The following is a 19181-nucleotide window of genomic DNA, read 5'->3' as shown; positions in this document are numbered from 1 at the left end:
ACTCTGCACCAATTTGGCCACAGAAACAACATTAAACGCAATCTGTTCCAACCACTAAAACCCTTCTGCTACAGTGCTGTATAGTAGCCTTTTCACAAATGAGAAACAGGCCTCAAACATTGAGATCCATAAGACAGCTTTTATGAAATATGCTTTATTAAATTCTTGATTTCTGCTCCAGTGCCCTTCTCTCTTCTTCAGAAGCAAGAAAGTTAGAGCAAAATTATCTGAGACAGACTCATGCCAAATATGGATCACGAGGCCGTGATGCTGAGAGAAGAAGTCAACTACCACCCTGTTCCAAGAGGCTCCATATGTTACTTCTGGAACACCGTCTGGTCTGGGAAAGTGGAGCCTCAAGGGCAGTCAGGAAAACTGTGAATGCAGTCTTCTGCTTCTGCATCACTGAGATGACAGATCGCGTGGTTTAGCTGAAATTTTGTTGTAAAAACAAACAATGGCTCATCATAATGTGAATGGTGTGCACTACTAACAGCGAACTAAGTGCTTTCAATTAGAATATTCTAATAAAAAAACATCTATTTCTGGCTTTTGTGTGAAGAGACCCAACCTGAGAGTGAAAAAAGGTAAAGAAGGAAGTGAAGACAAGGAGGTAGAACAGGGCAAAGCAACATAAAAGAGTAGATAACCAGGGGATGGTATTTAAATGAACATGCAAAACCTTGCACAATGACCAAATCTGACACATTAACCATTTGCACAGATCTTAACCTCACATTTATTTGAACTTTTCTGCCTGGAGAGAAAAGAATTAAAATAAATTGAGGCATCAGGAGCTCTTAAAAAAACCATGCACATCCTTGAGAAAATCACTCAGGGCACATTCTTCTAAGAGTTCAGTAAAAAGAACACTGCAATAGTATTTTATGCTTTGCTCTTTCAAGACACTCTAAAACACTCTCAGATGGCACTGCTTCCCTCTAAGAGAGACAAGTCCTGCCTGTACCAGGGATTGGCTCTTGGCACAGCCCAAGACAGTAGGAGATGGCAAACTACAGTTTCAGATTTTGACCTAATTGTGATTTCAGTGTAAACACAAAGCCTCAGATTATTTAAAGCAATGAATTAAAAACTCAGCTTTCTTTGGAAACATAATTTCTGTTGAGGGAATGATCAAAAAAACACATTAGCAATGCACATGATTATGTATTATTACAATTTGTATAGCTTCCATTTAGCTGCAAGCAAGGGTTAAAATAGAAAAGAATCCCAATCTACAACTAATTAACAAAGAGAATGAATGATACATTTCCTTACCAAAGTGGCTTACTGTGGGAAACACTAATGACAAATGCCTCTCCTGTCTGGCCAGAGAGGGTACGCCCACTCTTATCCACAATAGTTCCGGAAACCTAAATATCAATTGAACACAGAGAAAGAAGAATTAAATGCACAACAGAATGGAAAATTAAAATGGATGAACTGCTGTTATTCCAAGTAGAGAGACCTGTGCTCCACTCAAAGTGATGAGGCACAACTCAAACAGAAAATTAAACCCTTTTCACCATATAAATGTTTAAATATTTTTCTAGGAGAAAGAAGACTGGTTAAAGGTTTTTGTCTTTCCCTCTCTCCCTCCTCTGAGTCAAGGGGTTAAGTTAGAAATGTAGTTAGCAAAGATCGTATATTGTGATTAGAGCTTAACAAGAAAATCAGTCAGTACCAGGTGGGGATACCTGAAACAAGGTTGGGAATGACAGGTGATTTATGAAGTATTGTAAGAGTGCATAAGCCATAAATACCACTGACTTCTAAAAATGAGAGCAGGTTTGGACTGTGATGAGCAAATCAAGGAGCCCTGCTGACTTGACATAGGTGAAGAGTTTACCATAAGGAAGATGTCTTACTTCCTCCCCAGAAGCCCACCAACCCAATTAAAGAGGACAATTGCGTGGCCATAATGGATCTTCAGCTGATTATAAAACAAAGTGGGCAGGTAACGATTATTTATTATGTGTCCTTAGAAACCGCTCAGATATGTAAAACCTTTTCTGTATAAATACAGAGCAGGAGCCTCAAACTCCTCCTGCATGTCTTTGGAAAAGATTCCACATGCTTCTGGAGCTGTAATAAATACCCTTCTTTTCAACTTTAACTAGTTGGAGAGTTGTTATGTCTGTGTTTCACTTCCTCGGGGGGGAAGAAAGAAAACAAAAAAAAAGAAAAGGGAGAAAACTACTCTGAACCATCCAGCAGCCAGGCAGCATGAGTACCATGGTATCATTCTGATGGCAGCCTCTGAACAAATCCACAGGGGTTTTTTGTTTTGGCAGCTCTCAGTAGTCACCTTCTCCTCACTTAATCCCCATTTAAGTTATTTCAGGTCTCAGGACTGCTATTAAGTTGTTTGGTGGTGGTTGGTGGGAGAGGTGGGTCTGACCTTAAAAAGTTACTCCTTTCGCCACAAGGGAACATCAAATGTTGCAACTTAGTAGTGGAAGTGTAAGTTTTAACCTGCATAATCACACTTCTTCAGCAGTATACAGAGAGATGTGCAAATAATATCTTGACCTCAACTAACTATGAAGTCAAGAATTCGGGAGGCATCTGGATGAGCCAGGAAAGGCTCCTCAGATGTCCTGGCTCTGGCCAGGATAAGGTTAATTCTTGCAGAAGCCAGGAGGGGACATGGCCAGGACAACAGTTATACCCCATCATTGCCAGGTGTGGGAGAAGGGAGACCCTCCAGTGAGAAGGGGCTCCTTCCAGTGGCACAGGGCGGTGGGGTAACACCAGCTCTGAGCCGGAGATTTGGGAGATGCTGGTCCCAAGCCAGAGGGAGCACCTGCATGGCTGCAGTCAGGTTGAGCTCCAAGGTGAGCATCTTTGCATGTGAGTCACTCACTCTTTTATACACTTCTGTTATTAATATTGTTGCTGTTACTGCTCCTTTTCTTATTTCTGTTTCCAGTAAACTGTTCCTACCTCAACCCCTGATCTTTGCCTTTTGAGCTTCCAATTCTCCTCTCCCTCCTGCCGCAGGGAAAGAGAGAGGGGAAGAAAGTGGGGGAGCAAAAAATGCAGCGCATGATTTGGAGAATCTCAGTGAGGGCACTGACTTGCAGAGTACCATTCCTACACCACAACACCAGGTATAAAAGCCTTTTTTTCCAGAAGATGGAATGGGTTTAGAAGACTCCATGCAAAAGTAAATCCACTATTTACTCCAAAGCATGCTTTCATATTGATGCTACTTCCTGCCTTCAAAGTACTCAGTCAAGAAGGGTGATCAGCGGAATCTTAGAAAGCTGTGCTAAGGGTTGTAACTTCCCAGGATAACTGAACAGGGAACAAAGAATAAGGAACCAGGCTCAAGGACCTCTCTGTTCAGGGCAAAGAAGACAAAAAGTCAACTCAGAAAACCCCCTGTGCTAACTGGCCAAGTATAAAATTGTGTACACAGAAGTTCTACACAATGACACCTCCAAACTAGTCTTTACTGTTCTAGAAGCTAAATTAAGTAACAAAAGAGACTTTTATGAATGAAATTTCCAAGCTCACTAGCAGTGAAGCAAAACATCAGAAACTACAAAGAAAAAAATGGAAAAGGCAGAGAACATCACTAGGCTATCACATAATCCCTGATGTCTGCACTTTGAAAACTGTGCTCTATTGTCATTCCACTCTGGCTTAAGGAAATAGAAAACAAAAATGCAACAATAATGAATGAACCAAATAGAACAGCTAAATAGAAGTGGACTCATCAGGCTGAAAAAAAGATGACTAAAGGAGGCTCTCACAAAGGACTAGAAATGCCATGACTACGCAGCAAAGGGAACATAGAACAGCTGCTCATTATCATTCTCAAGAGATAAATGACAAGACACAATAGAAGTTATCAGGTGGACAGGCCAAAAGTAAGCAAATTTTCAAACCAGCACATTCATAAGCTGTGAAAGTTACTGGCAGATTATTTTGTAGATACCTTGGTCAGTTTGAACACAGATGCAAGGAAGGAGTAAAAATATTCAACAAAAGCCTACAAACAGACATCAACTGCAAATCAGAAAGCCTGGACTGCAAACTGTAGAAAACTGGAAGAATACATCAGAACTATTCCTTTTCTGTATTTCTTCCAATGCATTCATGAGCAGCAACTATCAGAAAAAGAATATGGAGTAAGACAGACTTTTCTGACTTCAAATGGCCACTCGTTCTACTTGAAAATATGTCAGAATTTGCTTAATTTCCTCCTTGAAGCACTGGTTCCTATCGCCCTCAAGACAGCAGGCCTGAAAAAAACTCCATGATTAGATCTTTTCTTGTGGAAATACACAGAATGAATGCACACTGGAATAAAGTCATTCCTTAGACTATGGTTTGATATGCTGAACAGAGCTATCCAAGGCTGATTTGACAAAACTGTAAGAGGTTTTATTTTCACAATCATGTGGAAAAAAGTACATTTCCAATAAACTCATTACCTTCACTTCAAAGCAGTTTAATCAACTGCCATCTCAGCTAGTTCACAAATGAAGCTTAAGGATATGTAAAGTATTGAAATATACTTACAAATATGGGCCGGGAAGCATATTCTTCCTCAAACAACATCTGGAGTGCAAAAAGAGCTGCCTACAGAAGAATATGTTGCAAAACATTAATGACGTTTTGAGAGTTCTTCAGATTGTTCATTTCTTTTTGTTTCTATGGGATTGATACCCTTTTTATTTATTTATTTATTCTATGGCTGTTTGTGCAACTTGCTAGATCATACTGCCTGCCAGAAGTTACTACACTCAGTAAGTTTTACCCTTACCCCCAGCATCTTCCAGATGTTCCACAACACATACTCTTTTGGTAACGAGTAGAAAGGAAGCATCACAGGGAAACCAAGTAAGACCAAGACTACCCTGAAACCCAAATCACATCAGCACGTGGTTCCCTCTCTCATCTGCAGCACAATCCCCACCCCAAATATGGTTGTATGTACTCTTCCCAGTACACATTCACTGCCCTTGAGTATGGTTAGACACGTAGTTTCCAAAGGGTTCCAACCACCACAAATTTTACAGTAAGAGCTGCAAATGTCTCCTCTGAAGGTCCTGAAAATGTCCTCCCTCCTCAGGGTAAGAAAGTCACCCCTGAACATGCCCTTAGCATTATGTGAAGCCTACAGGCTCCTAGGCAAACCTCCACAATGACTGGTCAGATCTGCAAATGGCAAGTGATGTCACTGCACATGTTATTCAGCCTGTGGCAAAAATCTAAAGAAACACTGTGTAACACATCCAGCCACTTTTCCCCATAAAATCGTAAGACAGTTTTAAGTACCCTAACAACTTCACCCCCTGTGCTGAGCAGTTATTAGATAAAGAAAGAGGTGTTTAAATCCCATGAATTGTGGCATATTTCAACATTTTATTCCTTCTATTTTACCCTTCTAATCTTCTATTCGAAATTGTTCTTTCTTAAAACTGATGGCAGAGTTCTCCCCCAAAAGACACCTTTTAATAGAACTGCCTTACAAGCCTTCCCACACCTGAAACCAGATTCACTGGACATTCCCTCTCCAGTGGGCATCACAAGCATCCCTTGGACAGACATGCTTACAGTGAAAAATACAATCAGAACTATTTGGAGATGATGAGCAATACAGTAGAGCTTCTGGGAATAACAGGACAGCTGGCACAGACAGCCAGAAAGATACAAATGGCACATATTAAGAGAAACCTTCTGGGAAAGGCTGATTAAAAACCATTTCTCACATTCTACCCACTTGCTATCAACTGAAGAGTCTTTTCATATATGTAGGAAACAGTAGCTGATAGCTCAAAGAATATTATCCTGAATTTCCTTAGGTAGTAGACCAAATACTTACATTAGTGTGGTAGGGTTTTTTCCCCAGAAGTCTCACCTTAGCATTGGCGGTGTCAAATATGGTTTCCACCAGTAAGATGTCAACTCCTCCATCCAAAAGTCCTTTGGCTTGCTCTGTATAGGCTTCAACTAGTTCATCAAAAGCTGTAAAACAGGAATGATAACTTCATCTGGAGAAAAACCTTTCAAGACTACTGCCTAAGTCAAATAGCTTGATGGCTATAAATACTTACTTATGTTCCTGTAATCTGGTCTCTCCACAGATGGTGACACAGAGAGTGTCCTGTTTGTTGGACCCATGGCTCCAGCAATATATCTCCTAATTCCTAGACCAAGACACAGGAGGGGAAAAAAACCCTAAATTATTTACCTCTGGCTTTACAGTGACAGTCAATGTAAAATACCTCAGAGGACACTAAGGCACACATATCATTCAAGGATGAAGAACTATAAAACAGGAAACTCTTGTCTCAAATCTAGAATTTAGTCAGCACAGGATCATCCAGCACAGCTGACTTTTTTTGTTTCAATCCAACAGGATGTCCAATATATACTCACAGGACAGAAGAACATTTCTGAAAAGGTCAGCTATCTCAATTAATTTTTCTTCTAAGAATTATTTGTCTCTAACACAAGAAACTTCATTTAATTACTCTAAATGCACAGCATAGTACTGTTCTGGCATTTTTCACTACATAACCTTATTTGAATATTCTGGCATGTGTCATAAAAGCCCCACTCTTTAAAAGCATGTTCCAAATCTTACTTTTTTATTGCATACTATGAAATCACATCAGCAAGGTGCTATCTAAACAGCAGCAGCATTGTTAGCCTGAAATACAGTTTGATTGTAGAATACAAGCAGAAATGAGTCTAGAAAGACAGCATCATCTACAGCAGTGTAAAGGAGCTCTAACCCTTCTCACATAATGCCTGGAAGGCATCTGTAGAAATGAAATGAAAATACTAAGATTATTAGTTGCCAAATAAAGTTAAACTACTAGACAAACACTAGGATTAACTGGTAATTCACATTTACCTACAATCAGCTATTCTAGTTCTGGAGTACAAAGACTTCTGCTGTACAAATCTAAGGAACTTCTAACAGTCCCTGCTGAATTTACTTTCTCTAAAACACATCTGAAGATCTATATCACCTGCAGTCTACACCAGGCAGGCACAGAACAGCTGTGCTGAACACCTTAAGGACCAGATCCTTCAAACATAATGAAATTAGTGTGATATAAACAGAGATATGAAATTGTTGTTATTGTGCGTAACTTGCAAACATGCACAGTGTCATTTTATGTCCCCATAATGTAAACCATCAAGTTATCCTCTAGTTAGTGACATTTCAAAGACAGCAGCATTGTCAAAACTACAAACAAGTAAAAAGTTAAAATAATACTAACCTGTCTGAGCAGTTACAGTGTCTGCTGCTTTTCTGGCCACCTGTGCAGAGACTCTGTTTAATCGATATGCCTGGAACAATTACAGAAAATTACTGAGCAACCTTTAGTTCAGTCCAGGGTAACTCATCCTCAAAGAAACACGACACTTGCATCCAGCAGCTTGAAGTACACTCCAAAGGTGCCAAGCCACACAAGTACGTATCAGCACTATCAAGAGGCTTCAAAAGGAACAGCTCAATACATCTCAGCAACAAAGTTACATGGCAGGCTCATCCTGCACATGCCCCGGCCTACAGCTGCTAATCATAAAATTTCATTCTTTAAGGTAGTAAATAAATCCTGCTGAGATCAACAGAAGCTGAAAGACAGGACTTTGATGACAAAATTAGCCTACTCTTAAGTCCACTTTTTATTCAAGTAGTGTATTTCCAAGTATTTACTTTCACATATTTCCCATATAATATTTACTTTCCATATTTCACATGGAATTCTCAAAACAATACATAACAAAGAATAGGCACAATAAATGCAAACTAGAAAGGACTTCTACATACATCAGCACAAACAACACATAAGAAATATCCAGGAAAAAAGCAGTTCCATTGTGGCATTGGTAAGTTAGAATGACTGAAGCAAAACATCCCTGTTCACAGAACTGAGAGATTCTACGAATGCTCAAAAAAAATCTAGGACTGATTATTATTGCCTGTACCTCTGCCAACAAGAAGCACACTATGTCTGTGACACAGCAAGTGCAATGTCCACAGCAGCAGAAAGGAGCTACAATCCCATCACATGGCTCAAGAGGCAGCATGCAGCCAAGAGGCACAAAACCAATGAGTCCTGGGACTAAGCTAATCTTGGCTGCAAGCACATAATTAATATTTAATGTGTAAATAGTTAAGCATTCTTACCAAATGCTCAAGGCCGTAGTCAGCCTGTGCAACTCGGGTGCTGCTGAAAGTGTTGGTTTCAATGATGTCAGCGCCTGACAGCAAGTATTCCTGCAAGACACGAAAGAAACAAAGCCTGAGCTATGGAATGCAAGTAACCCAACTACTTTGTCTCATCCAGCTGACAAAAGGTCACAAATAATTTCCCAATTCAAATCTGATCACACTTTAAAGGCTTTATTCAAAAGCAGAGGGCCAAAGCAGTAGAAGTGTTCCATGTAAACAATTTTCAGAATTTCAGTGCCAGTCACACTTTCTATTAACAAGTAACATTTATAGAGTCACCTCTGCCACTGGAGCACATTCTAGATTTCTGCACAGGGATATGGTCAGACACAGTCCAATCACCTTCAGCAAGCAAGGGCTGCTGTGGGCAGTCTCAGAAAATGCCCAAATTAAACAACAGAAAAGATTAGAAAATGTAAATGTTCTGAAGAGATTTGTACAGGACAAGAGCAAACTGGGACCAAATAGAAGCTTAGGAGAATTATGTTTTATGCAGATCTCATTAAAAGTTTAACTAATGACAGAGATTCACAAAGCATTTAAGACTTCTACTCCATTTTCGTTGTCTAATTCCCACTGAGTAAACTGAAATCAATGCAAACTTAAACGATTTTTCAGATTCTAGCCTGCATTTGTATAACCTTTATCAGTTGCCCTTTTCCCTAACTCATCTTTTTGATCCCTTTAAACCCTGGCATGATCATATTCAAGGAAATTAAAACACTTGAACTGCTATTTAATCAAAAATACTGATGCCATCATTAAACATAAACCTCTCAGATTTTCCTGCAAGAAGCAGATGAACTCATTGAGTTCAACAGTGCAAAAAAAGTCTTGATCCAAATGACAGCTGAAAATAAATTTGTTTTAAAACATGTTTTGCTGCAAACAAATATGCTTTCTCTGAACTCCTCTTGAAAAGACATAAAAATACCTACAAATAGAGGTATGAAAATATACAAGCTCTTAAATGTCAATCAACAATATATTAATTTTCTGAAAATTATCTAAACATGTTAAATTATAAAAGCTCTCCAACTTTCCTGTCTACAAATACAGAAGGAAATAACATACTCAAAGCAGGAAGGTAATTTTTGCCTTTGAAAATACATCACATCTCTAACCTTTGAATCTGACTTTGCCAGCCGAGGCACAGCTAACATTTACTTTTTAAGCTACTCATATCTGTGAGATCTAACTCACTAGGTCATTTACAAAAAATAAAAAAATATAAAAACTCACCCAAACAAACAAACAAAACAAAAAAACCAAAACAAAAAACCTAAACAAAATATTTCTTTGTAGAAATATTTTCATCTATTATTGCAAGTTCCTTCTGTCCAGTTCTCAGAAGAAATAACCCCTGGTAGCTCTAAAATATGAAGTCACTACCCACTGCCCAGAAGGCCTCTGACCCAATAGTTGCTGCAGGGATGGGGACCACAAAAGACAGGTTTTTCAACACTCCTCCTAAAGCACCTATAACTGGCCATTACAGAGATACCAACAGGTTATTTGGTTTGAATCAATACATATATTCTCAAGTCACATCAATATTGCTCTGCTAAACCTGCTAAATTCAACTGTTAAAGCAGCTTACATTATTAAAACCACAAACTATTATAAATTCCAAGATTCATGAGCACTACTGCTCAGTTGAATTCAATCTACAAATACCTCCTTCTGAAATTTTTATAGGTCGAAGACTGATTCCTTCCAGCTCATCACTCTTAAAATCCAAAGAATGGCAGTTAAAACTTAATTAAAAACTATAGATTACTTTCCAAGTTTAACCAACATAAGCCAAATATGATTCTCATCAATGAAATACAGGCTTCAACTGAATAACAAATAGCTGCAACACCATTCAAGCATTCCAATTATTACAGTAAGACCTATGAATACCTACAGCTCAATAAATAGACTTAGGAAGTTGTTTTTTAAAGTCTAATTGAAGACAGGAAAACAACGAAATCTGTTTGCAAATTCCTAATCATCAGCAGATTAGACTGTTTTATTCTGTGGCCCACACATTAATATTCTAGGGAAAAACAAGACTGTGGAAGCACATATACTCATTAACTACACAGGCCTGCTTCAGGCTGCCACATTTAACAGCCCTTCAATACACAATTATAGAAACACATCTAGAATTCAGATATGTCCTACTTAGATGCATCTCAAGTGCTAGCTGAGAACAAAAAGAGAAAATAAAAATGAAATAAAAAAGAATCTGCAATTAATAGAAATACATCAGGGACATAAGTCAAAAAGGGATTTAAAAATAGCACTGCTTGGGTGACATCAGAAAGCAAGATAAAAATGCTGTGCTCACGCAACCAGAACAGTCAAATCTGCTCATTCTTTTTCACATGGCTATCTAGCTCTCTCTTCCCTATCCCCAAAGGACAGTGGAGAGCCAGGAGCCTGTGGTACAGAAAATGGGAATGCAGAGGCCAAGCTCTCCCTCTTTCTCTTGTCAAGAGACAGAAACCAGAACCACCTACCTTGTGTATGTCACAGATTATATCAGGCTGAGTTATACTCAGAAGGTCATTATTGCCTTTCAAAGGCCTGGAATGATCTTTAAATTCATGCCCTCGGAAATCCTCTTCTGTCAGCGCATGTTGCTGGATCATGGTCCCCATACCCCCATCCAAAACCATTATCCGCTCCTGCAGAATAGATTCAATTTCATCTTGCACTCTTTTCTGGGGATCTGCTGGAAAAAGATAAACCCAATATTTAAGTCATTCTGAAATTCCCTATCTATACACATGGACAACTTGAGTTCTTCCCATTCAAGAATAAAGTAATCCTCTACTGAAATCAGACAGTAACTGGTTTACTTCACCTGCAGTTCCAATCACCTGATGTGAGGTAACAGCTGCATCTATCTAAATACAATTAGGCTCAATTGGTCCTTTACCTAAGGACAGTCACCCACACAGTCAACCACAGAAAAAATTAACAGAAGTTCACAAGGGCAAACATGAAAATCTCTACATAAACTAGTTTCCAAAACTGAAAAGTGTGATAATTTCCACCCCAGCAATGTCTGAACAGCAATACAGAGCTGCCTCTTGGTACCAGACACCAGACTATAAGTGGTACACAAGCACAAAGCGGAAATTAGTAAACTTCATTAAAAAACAAACAAACAAACAAATACCAACATCTACTCTAATTGCCTATGTCATAATGAGAAAGAGAAATAAACTGAGCAAACAAAAACAATTTTTCAACTGAGTCGTAAATTCCCTCAGGATTACAGTAGTAAATGACAACTTGACAAACATCAAGATACGCCAACAGATAGTATCTGTTTTTACAGGCTTTACTTTCTTTTGCACAAAAGTAACAAGATACTCTTTTCCTCATAAGTAATGCCAGAGGAAAATAGATCAGGCAAATCACATGGTTAATTTTAAGACATTGAGCAGGGTAAATCTAACCATGACTGAAACAAAACACTGTAGACATTTCAGCACTATCATTAGAAATGAATATGCAGTACTGCTTCAAGATCCCAAACACAGCCCATCCCAAACATTAATAAAAAGCTTAATCTGAGGCATTAAGAAAACAAACAAAAAACCCAAACCAAAAAAACCCCAAATAAAACCTCCAAGACCACAGCAAAAGTAATTCTACTTCTCCCCTTTAGAACACACACAGAATCATTTCAGAATGCAAACACACATACAGAATCACAGAGTGGATCAGGTTGGAAGGGACCACAGGGGGTCATCCATCCCAACCTCCCTGATCAGGCAGGGTCATCCTACGGTGCATGACACAGGATTGAGACCAGGCAGTTCTTAAAAATCTCCACAGGGAGACTCCACAACCTCTCTGGACAACCTATTCCAGTGCTTGTTCACCCTCACAGTGAAGAAGTTCTTCCTCACATTCAGGTGGAACTTTCTGTGCATCAGTTTCTGCCTGTTGTCTCTTCTCCTGTTGGCTGGCACCATCAAGAATTGCTTGGATCCATCCTCCTGGTATGCCCCCTTTAGATACTTACAGGCATTGATAAGATTGTACATATAGCAAAATAACCAAAAAACCTCTTTACCAAGAATGCAAACTATAAGAGTAGGACCCCACAGATGTTTCACAAACATGTGAATGATGTGCTATTCCTCATCTGTTTCATTCATTCAGCTTCATTTTACTCTTAAAGACTTGTTTTGCGTTTAGGTTATGAACTGTCATCAAAGCCCTTGTAAAAAAATGAATGATTTCCAAGGCACAAAAACATCCACACGTCTCATTACAACATAACTTACTACTACACACAATGGTACTTAAAAATCACTGGCAACTGCTAACTGATTTGACTTTTCTTCCTTCTGCACTTGTGCAATGCATCTTCTGATGTTTTGACATCAGTACTGTTAAAAAAGCCATGTGCTGGAGAGAAGCTGAGGCCATGAGGAAAGCATTACAAGGTTACATTTATACCAACGCTGGAAAAACAGCTCGAAATCAGAAGTAGGCTCAGCATGAAGAGAAGCCAAAGAAAATGTGCTCTCTAACAAGTATGAAGCATTTGAAGGCAGATTAAAACACCAAAAAGTAAGCCACCCTTGCTTCAAGTTGAAAGTTTTAACACCACACAGACAGGCTCAGCAGGTTCTTACATAAGAGCTTAAATCTACTCACATTAAACCATCAAATTATTCATGAAAATAAAATTAATCCTTGAGCTAAAGGCTTTTAGAAGCAAGACACGAAAAACTGTATCTGAAAGCAGTGCAGAGTCCTAATGGAGTGTAACTCATGTGCTTCCAAGAGCCACAGCCCAGTGAGACACACAGGCACTGAAGCTCACTGGTGCTTTAACAAGCCTCCTGAGCGAAATCCTTGGCCCTGAGAGCTGCATCCCAGGCATCTGAGACAGGCTATTGGAGTCCTCCCAGAACCAGTCCTGTTTTCCATAGGCTTTAACTTATGTGCATCCCAACTATCTCACCCACACTGAGAAGCAAAGATTTACCCTTTGGCTGAAATCCTGAACCTCACCTGGTCCATCTTGTTTTCTCTACTGCTTGCCTCATGGAACAGAAGCAATGAGCAGCCTATGGTTTTCTGCTCATAGGAGCACAGATCCTGCCTCATTGCTGCAAGAGCCTTACTCTGAAGTTTCAGATCTGCGCTTCTTCAGCAGCATCTCAGAAAGTTGCAGGAAATGTCGTGAACGGCGGAGGAATTGTAGCACACAATATGCGTGGATGACAAATCCCAAAGTTTATTGAAAGCTCACACATATTTATATTGGTGTTAATGAAGCCATACATATTGCAAAAGCTGAGCTCATTATTGGTTAAAGCACACTTAGATCAACCACACCTACTTCTATGCTCTAATGATTATTTTGTTTCTATGTTTGCATTCTTCTAGCTTCTCTACCTAGGATATCTACATTTTCTGGCAAGCGATTTTCTCCCCCATCTTCCCGTTTCAGCGAAGGTCACTGTGACCTTTGCCAGTGATTGGACACCGGTTACATAATCCCCAGCTTGTTTCCCCTATCCTTATCCATCGGTATCACATCGAAATGTCCTTTCTCAGCTAACCAATTATCCAAAAAGCTCTCTACAAGGAAACAGGGTGGGAATCATGAGGGTGGCCATCAGTGCTTTACAGAGGGATGCAACAGCTCCAAGTCCACCAAAACCCAATTTACCTGTCCTGGCTACGGATAACAACAGACTCTTCTTCCAACAGGAGCATGCACTACTTGTCATGCCCTGGAATATTGATGGTGCAACTTCAAGCTGAAAACAAAGTTTGCAGACAGGTCCAAAAACACTCCAGAAATCAAAGAAGATGGATTCAAAAAGCCATGCTAGGAAGTGCTGAACTCCATCCTTGGAACAAAAGTAGGGAGGAAGCTGGGAGTCAGTTCTACCAACAAGTACCATAACCTTAATTCAGCATTCAGCTCAAGCAATTCCCCTCTCCAGCACAAAGAGGGTATGACAGAATATTACAAAATGAAAGAAAAAAAATGTTTGGACAAATTCCTAAGCAGGGAAAAATCAGGTCAGCCTTTTCTTTTTTGCTGATTTTGCTTACATACCCTGCTCTTACTGCTGCTCAGCCAGGAGCTGATGAAAATTTTGTTTAATGAAGGTTACTGGTGAGCTTTGGGAAATGGATATCCTTTTCCATTCAGAAGTGTCCAGGAAAATAAGCTGCTTCTCTTGCCATAAAAGAAAACAGAAGGAAACCAGCAGCGGTAACAGGACCCAGGACCAATTACCTTGATTTTACACTCTACTGAAACTTAAAACATAGAGCCCATTACCACAGAGTGCTGTAGGGCTGGAACCAGTTTAGAGGACCAAACCAAATGAACAAAAATAACAGCACTGGCCTAAAAGTCAATGGGATACAGAATGCAAAATAAAAAATCCTAATTCCCAGCTTCACTTCCCCAAGGTAAACACTCTGTCTTGAAATCATATGAACAAGGGAATGACTTGTCTACAACAGAGAAATTATCTGAGTTACAAGAACTTCTACTCCTTGTAGAGTAGCTGTTCACCCCTACAGTCATTCACCAACAATTATAAACTTCTCCCAACTGTAACCTTTCATTTTTCACATAGTAAGCAACTAAACAGTCAGGGAATAAGGCAAGACAATGTTCCTTCATGTCCTTATCCCAATTCAATCACATACAGACCACATGTGCAGAACCGAAGGGATGTGTGTTTTCCACAAAAAACAGGACTTCAAAGATTGCAATTTACTCTAAACCAAACTTTTGTGATGCTTGCAATGATTCTCAAAAGGTACTGCTTTTTATTATTGATGCGCTTCCATTACAAATTTATTTTTATTATAAAATAGTCTGGTATAGAAGTACTTTGAAGAGAATAAAGGATTACAAGTTGTTTCCAAAGCTCTTCTAAAGGAGCAAGCCAACTGTGACAGTATTAAAGTGTTTTCATCACATTAATGTGCCAGAACACAAGCTGAGGAACTATGCAGAGAGAGAGGCACCTACAGGACCCGCTGTTTCCTAGGCTGACCAGCTCCTCTCTTCACTGGAAACAGGGCCTCTCTATATTTGCACATCCAAATTCAACAAATCAGTATTCCCCCCAACAGCTCCAAGCACAAGTCTGCCCATCATTCAAAAAATTACTGTGCAGCATGCAGAATTTACAGTATTAGTACCTAGAAAGAATGCTCTTGCTATCAGCCTGCCACAGACAGCTCATGAGAACTTCAGCATTATTTGCTACTCAATTAATTTAATTGTCTTCAACTGGATGCCCTCTGGCAACAATAAGAGCTTCATGAACTGTAGCAACAGATGTTAGACAGGTCCTCTGCAACAGTGGGCAGCAGTGCCCTGTTGCTATGTTTGTTACCCAGCCTATCCAAGGAGAGAAATATTGGATCTTACCACTTCACCTTGGGCACTTATGTGCACCTTGCTAATACTTCCATGTTGGCAGCTGTCTTATGAACCATTCAGTTCTTACAGAACAGACAGACAAGATACTTACGTACCCAATGCATTTACAAAGTCAGCTTGAGAGGCAAACAACCACTACAAAAGTCACCTAATTTTCAAAATAGCAGTGCCCTGTTAGCTGTGCCCACTGTCTCTAGCTAAACATGCAAATCCTAGGTTTAGAAAGCTCCCTGTGTTAGAACCACGATTGTTCATCTTCTGACATTAAACTGTCCACAACAGATATTCATTATAGGCAGGACTCACAGGGAAACAGACCTGCATGGCCTCACTTTGGGGGACGCCCTGCCCCTCAAAGTCTCCTGAGGAACACTGTGCTCAGCTTCTCCATAACACACTCCTGAACCCAGGTCCTTTGCCTCGCTGCCAGAGGGACACACCACCACCTACTGCCTCATGCCTGCTCACTGGGGCTCCACAAATACCCCCGTCACGCAATCTGTGCTTCTATGCAGAACTTCTCTCCCACTGCCACCGCTTCTCAAGCTGCTGCCACAACACCTTCACACTTTCCATTTCAGCCAAACCCATTTGGATCTGCAGCAGGGCAGTCACTAGCCCACAGCTGGACCCCAAGTGGCACGAGAGAAAGGGCAGGGCAGGGCAGGTCATGTCAACATCCTCTTTGCCAGAGGAACCTGGAGAAACCTCAGGCCATAGAAGCTGGCTGTGGAATTGGGGCCGAGCAGGACTGCAGGCCTGTTTTCACATGCCAAGGGATGCAGCCCGAGCTGAAGCACAAGCTCAGCACCAGGCACTCCCTCACGAGTATTGTTATAGATGGATAATGACAATATTGGCTCTCACAATTAAGGGATAACTACTGTGTGAATATTAAGAAAAGCTTTAGTGATGTATAGTTATGTTACTGTAGTTTAGATGTCCTCTGTTTTCCCCATAGTGCCCTTTTCCCCCTGTATTGTGACCATCAGACAGCCGGGGTTGTCTAGGTCAGGTAAAAAGAAGGGAGGGACACACGGGACAGTTGGGAATGGAAAAGCTTGTTGCTTAAGGGGTGGCAACACCTCATCTCCAATCAAGTTACAGGAACGCAGTCTCCACCGATAAATTGCAAGGAAGAGCTGACTGACAGACTTTGGGAGGGGCCAGGGCTGGCTGATGCACCGCCCAGGGGTATAAAAGACTCAGCATCCATCTTGAAGAAAACGGGCCACGTGGTACCCACGAGAGTTTCCAGCGCTACGAATTTTTCCTTATATAGTCCTTTTGTTGTATTTTTGTCAAGGTTTAATAAACCTATTTAAATTTTCAAAGTGAGCAGTTGCTTCTCACAAGTATTAAAAGGGGAAGTTCTTGGGATCTCTGCTGGCCGCAGCACCAGTGAAAGCAGCCACTGACAGACCAGTCCATTTTAAAACACCAACGCCAATTAGGAGCTGTAATTTTACTTATCCTCCCCATCCAACGACTTCTGTTTAACCCGTGAAATGACACTTTTGACTCAAGAGTCCCGAGCATCTGGAGCACACCCAGCCCCTCCCACCCAGCTACTCTCCCGGCATAGCTACGCCGCTGGACGGGTCGGTGCGGGTACCCTGGAGGTCCCTCCCAGCCCCTCCCTGGCAGGATGCAGTTGCTCCAAGGGGCCGGCACCAAAAAGCGCCCTCACTCATTCTTTGTCTCACTCACTCACTCACTCCCGACACGCCACACGCAGCTTCTGCAGAAAAGTTACACGCGGTGCGTAAGTGCCGCCCCTGCCTGCACCCAGCCGCGGGCAGCACCAGGGAATGTGAAGGGCGGGCGCGGCCGCCGCCCCCTCACAGCCCGCCCGGCCGCCCCCGCCGCGGTGCCCCCGCGCCCCCCGGCGCTCGCGGCCGTTACCCGTCGGCCCCGTGGGAGCCATCGCTGCTGCCGAGACGTCACCGCCCGCGGCCGGGGGCCCGCGCGCCGCCCGTGACGCACGAGCTCCGCCCCGAGCGCGGGGCAGGCAGCGCGCGCTGCCCCTGGCGTGAGGGCAGCGGCGGGCGTCTGTCGTTCGTGGCCGATAGACAGACAGAGAGACAGACGCACAAACAAACCCAGGCGACGCGTTAAATGCCCCGGGGGGAGGGATGATTTTGGAGCCAGGCCGAGTTCAGTAAAATTGAGTTGTCTCTCATGGCGAGGAGAAGTGGGGCGGGGATGTGGTGTAGGGGGATGATTCTTTCAAACTCAAGCAAGTGTGCTGCCACTAGAGACGAATGTAGCGTTGGGAGGAGGCTTGTAAATAAGCCTTAGGGAAGCTGGAAGCCAGACGTGCCAGTGATGGATGGATGCACGTTACTGTCACGTAAACCTGGAAGCAAAATTATACTAAAGAAATCAAATTTAAGTCACAGTTTTCTTGACAGATGAAAAAAACCAAATGTGACATATTTTTACACAAGAGTTTGACTTTTGGTGGTATATCCTTTCAACTGCTATGTGAGGACTCACCTTCTAAAAGAAACAAATATTCACAGAACAACACTGCAATCACCACACTGTGTACAGAATGTACTGCCAAGAGTTGGAGTAGCTCAAAGGAATAACTGATCCTCTCATTTCATGTTAGTAATTCAAGTGCCAATAACAAGCCTGGGGAGCATTGTCATCTAAACAGGTTCAATGGTGAAAATATGAAAAGAAGGAAGCCTGTAAAATGGAAGCTAAACATTTACTCTTGAATTTTCTTTTGAGACACAGAAACAGTGATTACAAACTCCTTTGGGTCCAGTGTGATGTAAGAACTTTCATAATCAACTGTCCCTTTGGTCAATAGTAAATCAAGTTTATTTATTTATTTATTTGTTTGTTTATTTATTTGTAATTAGTCATGTTTAAGTAACATATATATCTCGTTCATTTTCAGAATAAATGCTGGCAGCCCACAGATCAATTTGTAATAGTCAACTTCAGTTGTAGGAGGCCATGATCCAGTTTTGAATGACGGGAGACGTTGGAGAGCAGACCTTACCTGTCAGCAAACCACTGCAGTGGTCAGCCTGAGCTCCTAGAGCAAAAATGTGTCCCAACATTCCAGTGTAAGATGTGGTTGTTGGGAAACCCATACTCTTTAAAAACCTAACAACAGAAGTGGAATACACTAAACAGAAGCAGAAATTAGGTATTCCTAATGAGTGCCTAGTTTGATCCCTAATACACACAATTTGCATATTTTACAGAGGTAGGCAATGCTTTGAAAACATTATGAGATGTTTTGAGATTTTAGGGGGTGCATTTCCTTGCTTGACTTTTTGACAGCTTCCACCCTTTTTGTCATGTGACATAACACAGTGAAAATTTCCTCTGGCAGCAATGCAGGTTACAAAGCTCACTGTCTACACAGTTGCTTTGTGGTGACAGATCTTTGTACCACAGTTCAGCACGTCCTTGTGCTGATGCAGTTGTTTGTGTAACTGCTGCAAAGTAGGTCAGTGGGGAAAAAAAAAAAGCTGCAGATTTGAGGGTGCATTTGAAAAGGATCATTTC

General features: G+C 41.2%; 1 protein-coding gene across 2 annotated transcripts in view; it reads right to left on the bottom strand.

Moving 5' to 3' along the window:
- Positions 1-17619, bottom strand: part of MTR (5-methyltetrahydrofolate-homocysteine methyltransferase) — a 51306-nt gene extending 33687 nt beyond the window's left edge. Inside the window, exons 1-8 of one of the 2 annotated variants that reach the window (XM_036380498.1) lie at positions 17553-17619; positions 10717-10931; positions 8165-8254; positions 7251-7320; positions 6072-6164; positions 5876-5982; positions 4534-4593; positions 1279-1373 (exon numbers count right to left, since the gene is read on the bottom strand). In XM_036380498.1, the coding sequence (XP_036236391.1) occupies positions 1279-1373; positions 4534-4593; positions 5876-5982; positions 6072-6164; positions 7251-7320; positions 8165-8254; positions 10717-10931; positions 17553-17574 (752 nt within the window). In that variant the 5' untranslated portion in view covers positions 17575-17619. The remainder of the gene's footprint in view (positions 1-1278; positions 1374-4533; positions 4594-5875; positions 5983-6071; positions 6165-7250; positions 7321-8164; positions 8255-10716; positions 10932-17552) is intronic. The other variant, XM_036380499.1, reaches the window with a different exon arrangement.
- Positions 17620-19181: the final 1562 nt, after the last annotated feature.

This window comes from Molothrus ater, chromosome 3 (genome assembly GCF_012460135.2).
Source record: "Molothrus ater isolate BHLD 08-10-18 breed brown headed cowbird chromosome 3, BPBGC_Mater_1.1, whole genome shotgun sequence".
In the NCBI taxonomy this organism is placed as follows: domain Eukaryota; kingdom Metazoa; phylum Chordata; class Aves; order Passeriformes; family Icteridae; genus Molothrus; species Molothrus ater.
This window is presented reverse-complemented; position numbering and strand designations above follow the sequence as displayed.